The 16,659-nt window shown below is 43.0% G+C and overlaps 1 protein-coding gene across 5 annotated transcripts; it reads left to right on the top strand.

The window, feature by feature from the left end:
* Positions 1-287: 287 nt before the first annotated feature.
* LRIF1 (ligand dependent nuclear receptor interacting factor 1) lies at positions 288-11,764 on the top strand. Of its 5 annotated transcripts, none has more exons than XM_064471850.1 (4): positions 288-488; positions 5,908-7,423; positions 8,881-9,159; positions 10,491-11,764. In XM_064471850.1, the coding sequence occupies exons 1-4, from the start codon at positions 424-426 to the stop codon at positions 10,965-10,967; spliced, it is 2,337 nt and encodes a 778-aa protein (XP_064327920.1). In that variant the 5' UTR covers positions 288-423; the 3' UTR covers positions 10,968-11,764. The 5 variants fall into 5 exon arrangements, with proteins under 5 accessions (XP_064327920.1, XP_064327924.1, XP_064327922.1 ...); XM_064471854.1 differs by having other exon boundaries at positions 289-674; positions 5,916-7,423; XM_064471852.1 differs by having other exon boundaries at positions 289-674.
* The last annotated feature ends 4,895 nt before the right edge of the window (positions 11,765-16,659 follow it).

Genomic DNA, 16,659 nt, shown 5'->3' with positions numbered 1-16,659 from the left:
CCGTCCCCAGGCCCGAGGAGGTGACGCGGGGGGGGGAGGGGGGGGAAGGTGCAGGCCTAGGGCTGCCCCTCCCCCCCCGCGGCCATGTCCAGCCTCGAGACTGGCCACGCAGGAAGCTGTTCATCTCCGCCACTAACTACTTCCGGCGTGGGCCGGAAGCGCCGCCGCCGCTCGCTGTACCGTTTGCGGCCGCCCGGCGGCGCCGCGCTCTACTTCCTCCCTCTCTCGGAAGTAGCCATGGCGGAAGTGGCCGCCGATTGGTAGAGGGGAGGCGGGGAGGCGGGGGCGGGGGCCGCGGCGGGGGCTGGTCCGGGTCCGCCGCAGGGCGGGGCGATCGGAAGTGACGCGCCGCTCCGCGGCCCAGCCTGCCGCGGCCGTTATCCGCCGCCGGTGAGGCGCTGGCGCCCCCCGCCCTCCCCCGCCATGTCCAGCCGCCCGCTGGGGGCCCCGCGGAACCGAGAGGAGCGGCCGGGCAGCGCCGCGCAGTTGTGAGTACCCGGCCCCGGGCGGCGCGGTGCGGCGCGGGCCGGCCCCGGCGCTCGCCCCCTCCCGGCGGCGGGCTGAGACGGGCAAGCGGCGCCTCCGCAGACGGGCCGCCGGCATCCCGGTCCCGCTGTTCTCCCGGACAGCCCGGGAGAGCGCCCGGCACGGCCGAGCAGGGAGAGACCCGCCAGGTATGGTCCCGCTGCCCTCCTTCCCTCCCGCCTTCGGCGGGGCCCGCCGCCATCCGCCCCCGTCCCGCGGCGGGGAAGGGGCGAGGCGCCGGTGTCGGGGCGTGGGCCGGGGGAACGCCGGCCCTCCCGGCGGAGGAGTGGGAGAGGAGGAGGAGGACGATGGGCGCTGGCGGAGGGCTGAGGGCGTGCCGGTGCCGCCGCCACGCCTCCTCCTGCCACTCCTGCGCCCTTCGTGCCCCTCGCGCCTCCGCCCTGGCACGTGGCACGCTCACCCGGCTCGACGTCACTTGTGCCTGCGCTGTCGGGGGTTTGTTTTTGCACGAGGACAGAGGACCCGTGGCGCTGTCAGGCTTGTGCCAGAGATGGCCGGGAAGCTGGGAAAGGGAGGGTGGATGTGAGATACAGGGCTTTAACCGTTTACAGGAGCGGAACGGTTTTACGCGAACCTGTTAATTCGACTACAGCACCAATGTGCAACCGTAGACCCTGTGTGAGCCAGATGATACGGGATCTTATCCTGCCAAGGAAATGTTCTAGGCTGCCTGAGACTCTGTGTTTATGTTCCTGCTTTAAACTAGCAGAAGCTCAGCAGGGCTGACTGCTTGAGTTGTGGTTTGGCTCCTGATGCATTTCGCTCATCTCTCGGGAGTTCTCCGATTGCTGCAGCTATTTGGCGAAGCGTTTCGGGTTAGCTTGTTAAAGCCACGGGCTCTAGAGCTGTGGGGTGTAGCTCTGGTGCTGTTGATGTTCTGTGAAATTCTGCCAAAGGTTTTATGGCTGAAGGGGGACCTGGTAATTGATAAACAGAGCTTAGAGTAAAGCACGGGGACCAATTCTCAGCAGTTAGCACATTCTAGGATAATTTCCTTACTCAAAGGAATATTGCACAATGGGTGAAAGTGTTTCCATCCAAAATTATTGTCAAACAGAAAATGTTTTCTGCCATTGTTGAAAGAATAAAACCTCAAGCCATTAGGAAAGGCTTGGACCTAAATTCTGAGCAGGATTCCTCGCTTCATATGCAAACTAAACATAAATTTGCAAATTTCTTTCAGGTAATAATAATATTTTATTGCAATATTTAGCTAATACATGGATGGGATACAGCTATATAAAATAAATATAGACTACTATAAATTAATTTTGCTTTGTCCCTGGGTGTATATTTCCAATTTATAATGTCAATTTTGCTGCTTCCTGGATTCAGCTTAACCCATTAAAATAAATTAAGTTGGTTTTCTGATGTTTGTAATGGCTTGTAGTCCCTGTTTGATTTATTCATATTCATAGAAGATGAAAGTTGTCTCTCAAGTAATAGCTGGGAGTAAAGGCAGACTAAAAAGTAGCTTGCTTCTGCCAAAAGGGAGTGCTTCTTCTGACAGCTTTGAAGTGTAATTGAACTTTGAGCAAGTGTTTCTGTCTTGTTTTTTATCTGCATTGATATATTTCTTTGAGATAGTGTGATCATGTTGTCTGTTGCAGTAATGTTTTGGGATGCCCTGCTGGTTGCAATGGATTTGGCGGATGGCTTTATTTACTAAGAATATTCTGAGGGTATTTTTGCTAATGCAAAGATTAGGGTCAGAAGATTAATTTTGAAATACTCGGTATTTTGTTAATTGAGCCTTCTGCTCAGTAAGAGTAGTAAAGAATATGGGATGAGAACTTCAGACAATAAAATTGGTGTGCCTGGTCATACATATAAGTGAACACATCTATTTCAGTGACGAAAACAGGAATTCTGTTTCAACTGAGGGAAATGTAGGCTATTCTTTTTATTTTTCTAGCTTGATAGAAACAAATAAATGAATAAATTTTCCTGTTTCTTTTTCTTATCTCTGCTTTTATAGCTTGCTTAATGCCATTTTCATTGAAATGAAGAGGAGAAAGAAAACTACTTCAGTAATTATGGGGAAAATCCCAAAGTACAACTTGGCATGATTTACAGAATTTTTTTTTTCTTTTTAGGAATATAAATTAGCCTATTCCTAAACTAAATTAATCTGACACTCTTAAAGGGGGATGCTGATGGAAAGATTTTTTCACTCTGCTTAAGGGATTTTTAAAACAAATTCTTCAAAGAAACAGTGGCCTGCAGAGTGAATTAAAATAGCTTCTAGCTCTCCTCTTCATCACTCAGTAATGTATGAGAAAGCTGAAAATGCTTGATTTTATTTTGATAACATGAAATGTCAGTTCTGGTTATTTCTTTGTAACATCACTAAAGCCTTTTCCAGGTGAGAGATATATATGGTGAAGCATTTTCAACTTATTTCTGAAATAGCAAAAGCATCTAAAAACTTTGACAGTGACATCTTTCCTTCCTTTTTCATAGATGTTTGCGTAGAGATGTGTGAATACAACTTGCCAATAGTTCATCTGAACACTTCCTTTCCTTCTTTCTGGTCTTTTAGCTTGTTGTAATTCTGCGACCCTGCAAGTACCTGCTATTTGTTTCAAGTAAAAGAATGTTATTTACCAGAAAACTGTAATTTTGGGGGTTCTTGCTCTTTTTGCATAGAGTGTGAAGATAGAAAGCTGTGGTTGTCTTCTGTAATCATGAAAAGCAGAATGACCTGGAGTTCAGACAGACTGGATTTTTTTAAAGGAGGTTTTTTCCTCAGCCTGCTTAAAAGATCCTGTTTGTAGCACAATGTCAAAAGAGTTTTTTTAAGCGCATCGAAAGGGAGCTGGACAGTGACTCATGGTAGAAACGAGAAGAGTGGAGGTGACCACTGGAAACCAGCTTTGCTGCCGAAGAAAATATTAATGTAAATGTTCTCTATCTCATCTCTCTTTCTCTCTGTTTTGCTTGCTTCCTCTCTCTTTGATTGGCTCCCCCTCCTCTTTCCCAAAAGTTAGAGGTATTCCCTTGCTTTGGCAGGTGGAGGAGCGTGCCTCCTTGGAGGTGTCTTCTGCCCTTTGATGCCTATTTGCAGTGCTAGGTAGTTTGAGTGGAGGTAAGTGCCTGTTTGCTCTGTAAAAGCTGAAGTGGGTCAGCAGTTCTGTGTCTGTGGAACTTGTTGAAAATTTCTTTCTAAATTTGCCTTCAGAATATTAATTCTTTTATATAGAAGAGTAGTTGAGACTGTAGATCATGGGGTTATTAAAGAAGCATTGGGAGATTCAAAGCATATAACAGATACAGATGGAAACACTGTCCAGGAGCTCAGTGCTGGTCTTCCTAATTCTGCATTATCCGGAGCACTAGGAGGTTTAAAGTGGCTCCAAAAGTCAGTTGTTCCTGCTTTAGCTAAGTTCAGTCATACTAATGTTTCAAGTTGCTCTTTGTTTAAGCAAAAATATTTCTGTAAGATCCTTACCCTTCAGTGCTAGTCCTTCTCAGCTATCATTTCTGATTCCAAAACATCCAACTCCGTTTTACTACTAAAACCTCTGATGGCAGCTTCCACTAGGAACTATGTGGCATATTGCCCATGTTTTTATTTTCAGTACATTATTTTTAAAACAAAAGTATTGCAGAATTTCCTGTTCACTGCACTGATAAATCACGTAAACGTCTGCTTTTTCACACAGTATGCCTAGAAGTGAGGCATTGCATCAAAATACTGGATGTTGGAGTTAATTCTAAGGTTACAGCGAGGAAAGCTCTGCATGTCTAAAGCCTTTGTGTTTTAGACAGACAATAGCATGGTTATTTATGTCGACCACCAAGGGGAATGTGACCCCTCACTCAGACTGTAGCAGGAACTGTCCAACCTTGGGAGTGAAGAGCATCCTTGTGACTTCTCACATGATGGGAAAAGGCAATGTCTTGACTGACTTCTTGAGCAGATGCAACGGTGGGATGCATGAATGATATCTCCTACTCATTTTGTTCCAAGCTGAGTTGGGAGCCCATACTGTAACGCTTCACCGCCAGAAAAAAATGCCAGTGTTTTGAAACTACTTGACAGTAAACAGAACACAATACTGATGTCATCTGGACTGGGACTGGGAAATTATCTCAAGTCCATGTTATCAATGCATTTATTGATGTAAAAAGTCAATAGGACAGAGTTAGAATGCTCTTGGTGACTGAAAGTTGAGTTGGCAGCTTTGCCTGTTAATCATTCTGGATCTGATATCAAGACCATGAAACCTACTTCCTGTTCATTTGGTCTCTTCTTTAGTAGTGAGGGGAACACTGTTTTCATCATGTATGTCTCAACATGTCATGTTGCTTTTGCAGTGCTTTGGGCATTAGATTGTTCTTCTGAGAGCCCAAGAGTTCTTTGGGGAAGATGCCTGCATTCTGGCAAACTCACTTGAAGTGGGAAAGATTCTCTGTCTTGCAATAGACTTGAAAAATCTTGGCATTTGAAGCAGTCATAACTAACTTTTGGTTTGACAAGGTTCTATCTGTCTGCTCTTTTGAGTTCATATCTTCACCTGCAAAATGCCCGTATTTCCTCTTCAGATTTCACTGGTGTCATTTCCATGCATTCCTCCTACTTTTTGAAGTCTCTTCCTTCCTAGACTTAGACTTATATTCTCATAAATATATGTACCTTGATAGCATTTGAGTTTTTTTCCCTTCATCTCTTTGAAGATTACCATCTTTGTAGCCTATATCTGCCTAAAGAATGAGCGGCCGGGTGAGATGTAGGCATATGAATTGGTCACCCTACATCCTATTCCAGAAAGTAAACGTATTCTGCATCTTCATTTATTCTTTTTGTATGTATGTGTCTGAAGTGATTTCTGCTTCCATCTTGCCATGCAGCTAATCTGCCTGTATTTTTCTGAAGCTTTCCTGAAATTCATACTTCATAGCACTAAGCAGGGGTATTAATAGTAACAGGGACATGAGAAAGCAAAAAATAGGGCTTCTTTGTGAAATCTGGATACAATGTTTTTCAGAACTAAAGGCCCTATAAGTAGAAGAGGGGGATAATGTAATGTGTTTTCCTGGGTCTTTTAACTTATTTTTATCTGAAAAGGATGCTATTTCTTGCCACGCTATGATGTAACAATTGGACGTTATTTTCAGATAGTCTGTGGTATGCTGAGCTGCTGATGCAAAACGTGCACTAAGTAGATCAGAATTATTTTTGCCAGTGAAGTTCCTGAAGATTAGATCTGGCATTTTTCAGTAGTTAATCCGCTTCTAAGGCGTAGCAGTGCTGGATATACAATTCACTGATGCACATTAATTAAAATATCTATGCTGTATTCATTTATGCTATCTCTCGTTTTTCTTTTCCTTTTCTCGTTTCTTTGTTTTGTTAAGCATTGCAGGCTGTATGTACCGAGTAGTTCAGACGACGGGACCAGATGGAAAAAACCTTCTGAAATTAATTCCAATTTCTAGACCTTCTGGAAGCTTTGTGCCAATAGTTCAGTCTTCAGCCATGCCAAATAATAATTCTAAAGCAAGTATTTCTAGTCCAGTCCATCTTACTTTTAAAACGCAGCTTGCCAGTGCTACTGCATCTTCATCTGTTAAGATACCTGTTTTTCAGTCTCCTGATCCTGGAAAGATTATTCTTACAAGGACATTAGACACACAGGAAAGTGTTAGAACAGGTTCTGAAAAAGAAAGCTTAATTCCAAAATCAGCTGCTAACATCCAGAGCAGTTGTGTTTCAGCTGATAGACTGTCTTTGCAGAACATTGCTGTAACAAGTTCATCTAACCAGAGTAACACTGCATACATGTTGGTAAACACAAAAGGTCTTCCAGTTGCTACGAAGCCTTCGGTACTGCCCTCTGGCCACCACATCCAAATACCAGCTGATGCAGAAGTGAAGTCTGTCCCAGCTTCTTTTTTGCCACCTGCAATACAGCAAAAAATACTTGCAGCTGCAGCAACAAATGTGTCTGGAGGAGCTGACAGTACAAAAATGCCGACTGTTATCTATGTGTCACCTGTGAACACAGTGAGAACAGTAATTCCCAAGTGTTTGCAAGCCATTTGCTCAAAACCTGCCACAGAAGTTTCAAAAACATTAATAATGACAACTACACAAACAGGAAATAGTTCTTCCCTTGAGACAGTAACATCTGATGCTCAGCAGTGTCAGCAAACTCCAATGAAATGGATTGTGCAAGAAAGTCCTCAGTCATCAGTGCCATGCCTTATTCCAGTAAAGTCATCAAATAATGTGGCTTCCAAGATCTTGAAAACTTTGTCAGACACGAAGAATGTAGAGGTTAACTCTGCAAATATTTTACCACTCTGTTCTAGCAGCCCTGGTGGAAGCCAAACAAAAATGACACATATTAAAGATAACGCTCTGGTCATGTACAATGGGAAAGTCTATTTGTTGACCAAAAGAGGCTCTGATGGTCTGTCAGCCCAAGCTGACAAACAAGCATCTTCCTCTTCTGATGCTTCACTTAAAAAGGAGACATCCAAGCTAATTGATTCTTCTGCAGTCAATAAAATGACCAATAAAGTAGTGAATCTGGTATTGTCAAAAAGCAAAGGAATGGTGCTGTCTCAGCAAGATCCAAAACCATGTACAGACTCAAAGTCTTCACCAACTGGCTTAAGAAATGATTTAAAAGCTGCACCTGCAGCTCTGGTGACATCAAGCGCTCATCAGCAGAATTCCACTCTGAACCAGAGACAGAGTTTGCCCTTCACCAAGAGCATTTCAAGTGGAGTGACCCCTGCTACAACAGTAGGGACACAGGAAAATGTGTGCCAAAATGGCAAAGAAAAGATTCATTCCCCCCAAGCAGCAAGTACTCGTTTACCTCAGTCTAAGCAAGAGTGTGCTTTCAGTGAAGATTGCCAAAAGGTAACTCTCTCAAATACACATGCCCATCTCAGTCTCTGCTAGATTGTTATATGGTCCTGGTTCTATTTGAATAAAATGGCTCTTAATAACTTCACAGATTTTTGTAACCAGGTATCCTGTCACTGGAAATGCTAGTCTAAAGTGTGATTCTGTTCATTTTTTTTTTTTTCTATAAGATTGCACTACGCAAGTGAGAAAATGCAGAAAGAAAAGGAAGGGGCAGGGAAAAGATGACTTTATTTCCTCAAGAGATAAATTTTCGGTAACAACTGAAACTATAGGAAAGTTGTTAATTGTTTGAGCCCTGGGAGCTATCTGCTTTCTAATGTTGTTGATGCCACTTGTCACAGCACAGCCATTGACTGTTGTAGGTGTGATGTAGAGAAGTGTGCAGCTACACAAGAGGAAAACAAGGTGGAAGAGCAGGGTTTGTCATCCAGAGGTAAACTCTGGTGTTGCACTAGGTCAGCTCCAGTCTCTGCTAGTTTGGACAGCCAAAGGCAGGAGCTGCAGTTTTTTTCCTTTCAGGCCATGATGGGGAGGCATCCACCTCCTTTGACTCATGGTTTCATGTGAGGCAGAAGAAACTCTTGAGAGCTTTAATGACTTTGCCCCTTTAGGTTGGACCTACATGTTCTTTTAAGATCATAACATTGAAAATGTGTAAAAAGCCCTTAGCCTCAAATCCCACAAACTCTGCCCATGAAGGATTGTAGGTCAGTTGCTCAAGAAGCCAGAATGGCTTTGCCTCCAGATAAAAAATAATCATTCTGAAGCTAGTCAATACAAGCAAGTATAAACCAGGCAGGAGAGAAATGTCAGCTGAGCATATTTGTGCAAAGTTTAGACATTTAATCATTGCAACAGACTCTAGGGCCTCTTTTTTGATTGTTCTTCGCCTGAAAAAGGGTTAAAATTGGTTGTTTTCCTTTAGTGCTGTGTGATGCCAAGTGTTAGCATTCTCATTTGCTTTAACCTCTGTGAAATATAGCATATCAAACGTTTGCTGCTTTTAGTCTGTAAATTTGCAAGCCCGTGGATTGCCAGACATACTGATGTGGGACTGGACTTGAGGATCAGAAACAGATCAGGTTACAGTGAGGTTAGATATGAGGGATGGCTAATAGTGCATATGAAATGCATTCAGCGGTCTGAAAGTGACGCAGTAAAGACACTGTCTGATCTTCCATCATCTTCCTTTGTTACTTTGAAGTTCTAGAACAGGCGATTCCCTTGTTGCTTCTTTTACTTCTGTGGTTTACTAGTTGGATATGTATATAATTTCTCAAAATTGGCTTACCTGTGTTAAATGTAACTTGTGGAGTATGGCAGACAAAACAAATGTTCACCGCTCTTTCTAGTAACCGGTTTTTAGTTTATATGTACGGGGAAGTGGGGAGAGAGAGAGAGTGAGACAGAGTGTGATTGATGGCTCTGTCACTGTTTCTATATTTCAGATCCAGTGTGAAAAGATGAATTCACCAGGAAAGGTTGTTCAAATCAAACACCAAGAGAAGCCACATTGGAAACAATACTTGGAATTAAGGAAAAAATTTGGTCTCTCTAAGGAGGAGAGGGTGTACCTTAAGAGAATACCATTAAGGGCCTCTAATGAGAAACCAGAAGAAAGGGTTTCTTCCAGTAACAGCTTGAAAAGGAAAAATGGTTCTTGCTGTTCATCATCATTAGATGTGGAAATAACAAACCAGCATCAGGAATGTGTTACAGAGGAAAAGGTATCTTGACATTTTTCAGTGCTAAAATGTGTACTGCAACACATTGAGAAAGCAACATATGTATAGTCAGTACAGAGCTGTGTGTTTGTTTGGACTCTCCTACCTCTGGATTTGTCAGGGCAAGTCAGTAATTGTTATGGTCCCTGTGAGAATTGCTCCTAGAACTTGTTTGTGTACTGCACCAGCGTTGTGTGATTTCAGTACCACTTGAGTACTCTTTAAGAATTTTTCTCCTGTTTTCTGGGTTCCACTGGAGGAACTTTGAAAAACAAATGCTTTGAAGAAGACGGGACCCTCTAGTGGTGGATGGACAGTCAAAGGGATAGTCTTTATTGGAATAAAAACCATACCTCTCTATCCTGATTTGTATTTAGCCTTCTGCAAACCATTACATTTTTCTAGTAGCGCAAGGGATATAAGCAGAATAGCAGAAGAATAATTTCTTGTGAGGCTTTACCCTTGAGTTTCAGGTACTTGAGTTTCACTTGAGAATCAGTCAAGTGCCATTATTTCAAGGCACTTCAGTTACGTGACTAGGTGTGGCTGACTTCCAAAGAAAGATATCCGCTTAGTCGTGTGGTTTTATTAAAAGAAACTGATCTGTGTACCTGTCTAATCTTTAGAGTTACAAACTTAGTCATTTGTCATTGGCTAGGAACTTGCTTGGGTGCTTCTGGGAAAGGTTCTGTCAATGTAAGGACTTCCATCTTAATGAATTAAAATTATTTTATCCATCCAAAGTAGTTCTGTTCAGCCACAGTGTTCTAAATTTTCTGTTGTATGAGTCTACTCTACCCAGTCAAAGGCTTTCTCAGGTTTTAATAATTCTGTGTTAAAAGCCCTCTTTGAGCAGATCTGCTGGCTGCTCTTAGTAGAGTGCATTAACATTTAAATAATAAACAGCTGGGAAGAATGCAGTCTTGTAATTATTGCTAATGTTTGAGCTTTTTGGAAGTGTAAGCATGAAGAATTCTTCTACATTTTTAATTTCCCCACTAAGTTAGATAGAAAGATTTTTGTCTTACACTACAGTTAAAGAACTTATGCAGCAACAGGAGATGATAGGTATGCTTAGGAAAGGCAGAAGTGCACTTGTTGACTAAGGAAGGAATTAAGTGTTCTGGAATTATTAACTGGTAATCTTTGGTAGAAAAATATTGAACATGGAAGTACATTTGCTCAAATTGCTAAAAGAAACATTTTCCATATAGTATTTCTAAGAAGCTTGCAATAAATAACTTGTGATTTGTGCTTAGTGAACTGTGGTGTTATAATGTAGAATGATGCTCAGTTTAACAGAAGTATATTTTGTATGTTTCTTTTCCGTACAGGTAATTGCCGATCTGGAGGATGATTTGACTAAGAAAAGAAAAATAATATCCTCACCACTGTCAGACAGTGGAAAGAGAAGGAAAACTTCAGTCAACTCAGCCACAAGTCCAAGTTCAGAAAACGCCAGCTCGAGTTGCAGCGTACTTAACAGGAGTGTTTCACCTCCACCAGTCTTATCGCAGCAAAGTGTTTCCACAGACGTTGTTACATCGTCTATAGGGGGAGACTCTAAGCAAGACCCGTACCCTCAATATAGTGATGTTACAGACTCAAATATTCCAGTTTTAGTGTCTTGTGAAGAGGATACTTCAGTTCTTGAAGGTTCTTTCAGAGATGATGCTTTCCCTTCAGCTCCCCCAGACTTGGATGAAACAATACGGGATGAAAAAATAAAACGACTTAAACAGCTCTTAAGAGAACGAGAAGCGGCACTTGAAGAGGTGCGTAAAAAAAATGCAGCAAAGCTGAAAAACTGAAGCTGGCGATCTGGACCATATTCATCCTCATGTCAGTGACTTCAAGAAGAAATTCCTTGTTTAAACGAACATGAATATTTCTGGTAGATGGAAGATCTTAATTAAATTTACAGTATGTGTGGATTTAGAAAAGTATAGGTTCTGTGTTAAATACCAGAAATAAACGCCTTGGACCATCAAATTCTGCTTCTGGGACATTATATGAATCAAAGAATGCAGAAGATAGGCGTTCTTATTCGTGTATTCTCTATATTTTGAATTGAGGAGTTTCTGTATTAGTCCTAGCAAATAAACTTTCCTGCTTTGGAATTCCATGGCCTGTCTCTTAGAAAGTGAATGTAAATTGCAAACCCCAATTGTAGATATTTTTTTGTTTTTCTAATGTTTTCTAGTGCATGACAACCTTTATGAATTCCTGAGAACTGTCAATTGTCATAAAAGGTTGATGGTCAGTGTTTAATAAATGCTGTTGACGTCGCCTGGGAATTAGGCTTTAGGGAGTGATAATGCAGATATTTATACAAACCCTCTGACAGATGTGAAGACGGAAGCAGTAGAACCCCCTGCTGACAGCTGTCTAGATATGTGCCTCTTACTGTTGTTATTGTAAGTCTTTATAAGGCCTTTGCCAGTTTTGCAATGTTGAAGTTTTGTTGTAGGGTTATTTTCACGGGGGGGGGAGGAGGTGTATTTTTTCTAAACAGTTTTATGTTGGATAGTATCTTGTTGAAGCAAAAAAATGTGTATTTCTTTATCCAGGGGTGGTATATTTAATAATTCTTGATGAGTATCTTTTCCATTGATTTGTTCAGTCATTATGTGAACATGTCTCCTGCTATGTTCATTTGATGCTACCTTAGTTTTGCATTGAAGACAACGTGCACTCAAACTGTCTTTGCCATCGTAATTTTTATAGATCTTCAGCGTATTTTCCCAGTATATTCGGTCATGCGCTGTATGGATGCCTTTTACTACTCTCTTGTCCTTGTCATTGAATCTTGTATGGCCCCTTTGCAGTTCTTCAGTCTTCATTGCTACAGACATGAATAACTGTTTTGCTGACACAATTTGTCGTTGTTTTTCTTGTCCACTTGCCATTGTATTCAACATCACTGATCCCTATAGAACTCCCTTGCTGATTTCAGTCCATGGGACGCTATTTGATGCTATTCTTATTTTCTGTATTTTAATCAAATTTTCATCTGCAAGGTTTTCTCTGTTATGACATGGATGCCTAGTATATGTATAGGCTTTTGACAAAGGATGTTACCTTGGAGACATATCTTTGGAGAGCCTAGCAGATTATATCAGCCTTGTGTTCCCTACTAATACGCATCTTGACAGTGTGAAAAACTCAAGTGGATTAGAGAGGCAGGACAAACTTTCACAAGGGAAGAAAAAGACGGTCTCTGCTCTGAAGAGCTTGAGATAGGCCAAGTGTGAGAGAAGATGATACACCAAACATGCAAGGGTGAGTGAAGAAGGAAGGTATATAATGGAACTGAACTCTTTAATGATTGAGATTACTGTGTAAGAGGCAAGTGCCTGTGCTAGAGCAAGGAGGTAAGGGTGATACTATCATGGTCATCCGTGGATTCACTGTCTATGGCGTGAGTCTTGGGGGCAGAAATCCCGTAGTTTAGCATAGGGAAACAGGCACCCAATGAAGGGCTGATGCACAGCGGAGAGAACCATGTGAACGAATTGGGCCTTGTGACCTAGATCATCATGCAGCCCAAGTACTGCAGAGCTAGGAGCATGTGCAAGACAGCCGAGCACCTGAGGGAAGGGCTGTGGCGGTTGGACCAGTGACCTGCAGCCTGACAGTGAGGCTGAGTTGGTTATGGAGTGGATGTGTACAGATGGTGTGTCCGTTATTGGTAAATGTGTGAAGCAAGGAGGCAAATTTATGGTAGATAATTTTCTTGAGCAGCCAATGATACCAGCAAGGAAGATGTCCGCAGTCTCATCTGTGCTTGTTCCAGAAAGTGTAGAAGAAGCATAAGTTTGGCCAAGGCTGCCTGTCAAACATAAGCAGTAGTGAGGAGGCATTTGTTTTGTGTGAAAAGTGGGAGAGTTCACCGCACGTATGTTGGAGTGATGGGTTGACCCTGGCCAACTGCCAAGCACCTACCCAGCTGCTCGCTTACTTCCTCTCTCCTGCAGGATGGGAAGAAAATAGAAGTCAGGCAAGACTTGTGAACTGAGATAAAGACAGTTTAACAGGTTAAGCAAAAGCTGCATGCAGGCAAAGCAAAATAAGGAATTTAATTACTGTGTCCCATTAGCCGGCAGATATTTAGCCATTTCCTGGGTCTCAGTGTGAATAATATTTACTTGGGAAGACACATACTGTAACCATGAACATCCCTGCATCCTCCCCCTTTCATTAAGCTTTTATTTGCTGAGTATGACATCATGTGGCATGGAATATCCCTTTGATCAGTTTGGGGCAACTGACCTGGCTACCTCTGTTCCTAACTTCTTGTCCAGCCCCAGCCTACTCACTGGGAGGGATGCAGAGTGAGAAAAAGAGAAAGCCTTGATGCTGCGCAAGCACTGTTCAGCAGTAGCCAAAATGCTGGTGTGTTGCCAGCACTGTCTCCCTCACAAACCCAAAACGCAGCACCATGTGTCCTGCTATGAAGAAAACTAACTCCGTCCCAGCCAGACCCAACATGATGGGATGACAATCAGAAAGGAGATAGCAGCCTTGTGTCTTGTATGTAGTGCTGCGTTCACCTGTTGTGATACTCTTCCAACAGCCATCACTCAGATGTCCTAACTGTCTTCTGACAAGAGTCTTTCCTCTATTTTCCAATGATCTCCAAAGAAATTAATGAAGCTGAGTTCACTTACCCTCTCCTTTCACTGGGAGGATTCCAGATTTGATGTTCTATGACATTCCACCTTTTTCCAGAACCTCTTTTACCCTAGCAAAGTGGTCTGTTGGCCATTGTCTGTTACAGACAATGATGAGATACTGAAAATTTGGGGAAGAGTCCTCACTGCAAGGTTTGAAGAAATGTGACCAGTAGGATTTGGTGGAAAGAAGTCAATGGGCTGTTTCCTTGTGATCCAGTAATGGAAAACACTTGGTGCAATTCAGAAAGACGAAGCGAAGCCGTCTATGGAAGAGAGAGGTGTCTTTCTTGGAACAACATAAATGCAAAGTTGAAAGGATCACAGAGAGCTGGGAGAAGCCGCTTGGTGTGCTGACATAGGGAAGTTGCGCCAACAGCAGGAGCAGAGGGACTTCCAACAGCCAAGGACGTTGCAGGCTCTTGGAACTGCTCCTCATCCAGACATTATCTGTAGCATAGATTCTGTTTTTCTGCGCTGTTCATCCTTGAGCTCCTATGATCTGCTAAGAATTTCTTTGTGACAGAAAAACTAGAGTCCTGGAAACGCTGGCTGTGGCCCCAGAAGAGAAAGTTACTGGCAGCCATCCCTGTGTGCAGCCTTGGGTGGCAGAAGGCATCACAGCTACACACCGTGCTTGCTGCGTTAGGTACATACCAATATGAAAACCATGGATTTAGGCTTTGAATGAAAACTGTTACTTTCAAGCAAACATTGAGGAAGAGTCAGTGGAAGACCTTTTAGGAATTTCTGGGTCCAAAGAACAAAGGACAAAATAGATTGGGAAGCAAAGACAACACTGGGCCAGTTGCCAACATCAGCCTAACCTGGTGATTTGGAGTATCTGGACAGGACTAACCACGTGCAGAGGTGTTGCTTTTCAGCTAGACAACAACCCACCACAGCACCAGCATTTCTGTAGGAGGACACAGATCGTCACAGAGGTCTGTCCCAGCGTTTTAGCCTGAGAGGCCACCTGGAAGCTGAGCACCCTACAGTTCATCAGGTCCAGTTTCTTCCTGGCATGCCAGCATTCAGCTGCTGGGGGTGGAGGTGTGCAGAAATACTAGAAAATGAGTTGATCTGCCAATACTTGTCATCAGGGATGTGGAAATTCAGCGTTCAAACTGTTTTGGGCAGCGTGGAAGTGACCCTGCATTTCCTACAGTTGTGTGATTTGAGTGGACAAATTGTGAAGGATTTCCAGTGGCACAGTCGGCAGTGGGAGGCTGAGTTTGGCAGAGCCTTACTTGTCCTCTTGTGGACGTGGGAGATGTAGAGGAGTTAACAGTACAGTCTGAAGAGAGCTTCTGGCAAATGGGAAGGGAGATGGCGCTGCTTTCAACAGCAAGACATAGGAGCAGAAGCGGCCGGTGCTGGATTAGTCTGAAGACCCATCCAGCCCGTCATCACGTCTCCAGCAGAGGCCAGCATGGAGAAGGAAATCAGAATGGAGACCAGTAGCGGATGCCTACAAAATAGTACAAAGATGTAATAATCATGCACAAGACTTCACTGGTACTTTTCATTTTCCAGCTACAAAAAAATCTCTGAAAAAGACATGGTATCTTTTGTTTTCCTTTGTTATGTTTTCCTATTAACTTTTTGAGGTGAGTGTAACTGGTCCTCAAGACATCACGTCCAAGCAAAAAATTATTTTGTAGACTTTTTTCATCTTACTCTTCAGTCTTCCTTTTCCTGGACTGGGAAACTCTGTGTGGGTGTCCTCTGAAGAGAAACTATGCCAAACTTCTCACAATTTTTCTTGCCCTTTTCCATAGCTATCCAATTCCACCATAATCTTTTTCAGACGGATGGACGAGAACTGCTATACTGATTAAAATGTCATTGCATCATGGATTTACAGCAGCATTTCGATGGGTTTTGTTTTGCTCTCTATGTCGCCCTCATAATTTCTTATTTCCAGGGCTCTTTACTATTGAGCTGATATTTTTATGGACTGATCTAAATTTGCTGATCTCTTTGAACACAATGGCTTGTTCAGAGTCATTGTCATGTATGGAAACACAAGGGTTTTCATTTGTTTTATTGCTTAATTATCTGGTGTTATAGAACATTCTGAAGCGTTTATCAATTTTCTTGAGAGCTATGCTACTGGCAAATTTTGACATTTTGCTTTTCACCTAAATAATTTGTGAATATTGAAGAGTGCAAGCTCCAACAGGAGTATCTGGGACTTCTTCCCTTCATTGAGAAACTGACTGTTGACTAGCCTTTCTTCTCTTAAAACCAGCTGAGGACAGTCCTGTTTTTGCCATAGCAGCCTGGTTTCTCTAAAACTATGGTGAAGGAAGTCCAGGTGGGGGACTGACCACAGATCCCTGTTTAGAGGGACCCAAATTCCTTTGGTAAATGATACTGGATTTGAGGCAGGTCTTGACTGAACCTGCAGAGACTTCGGTTGCAGAGAATTGTAGTAGAGGAGAGAAGCCCAGTCTGGAGAGAGAATGAACAGCCATGGGAGCAGCAGAAGACATGAGCAGCAGGAGGGCTGTGGGAATGGTGGGGGTTGATGGCACTGAGATTAGCAGGTCATCAAGACCCAGCGCATCTGAAAACTGCAGCAACTGAAGACTTCCAGCTCAAGGAACTAATGACAGTCTGAAAAAAAAGGCAACAGCTTAAAATGAAGACTCAAGCCTTTAAGAGATGATGGTGGAAGATAGGGTAGGAGTCACAAGACACCCAGACAAGAAGGAAGAGGGTGTTAACTTAATCCAGATGGTTCACAAAAGTGGGGAGGGATGAACAGACAAAAAGATCCATCTGTCAGCTCCTAAAGGAGGGCTGCCCTCAGCCTCCTCTGCTC

The sequence above is a fragment of the Phalacrocorax carbo genome, chromosome 23, assembly GCF_963921805.1.
Source record: "Phalacrocorax carbo chromosome 23, bPhaCar2.1, whole genome shotgun sequence".
NCBI classification, from domain to species: Eukaryota; Metazoa; Chordata; class Aves; order Suliformes; family Phalacrocoracidae; genus Phalacrocorax; species Phalacrocorax carbo.
Note: the sequence above shows the minus strand (reverse complement) of the source record. Positions and strands in the feature narration are given on the sequence as shown.

Coding starts and splice junctions, on each gene's coding strand:
- LRIF1 (XM_064471850.1), top strand. CDS start 424: ATGTCCAGCCGCCCGCTGGGGGCCCCGCGGAACCGAGAGGAGCGGCCG. Junction 7,424..8,880: donor TCAGTGAAGATTGCCAAAAG/GTAACTCTCTCA, acceptor TCTATATTTCAG/ATCCAGTGTGAAAAGATGAA. Junction 9,160..10,490: donor AATGTGTTACAGAGGAAAAG/GTATCTTGACAT, acceptor TTTTCCGTACAG/GTAATTGCCGATCTGGAGGA.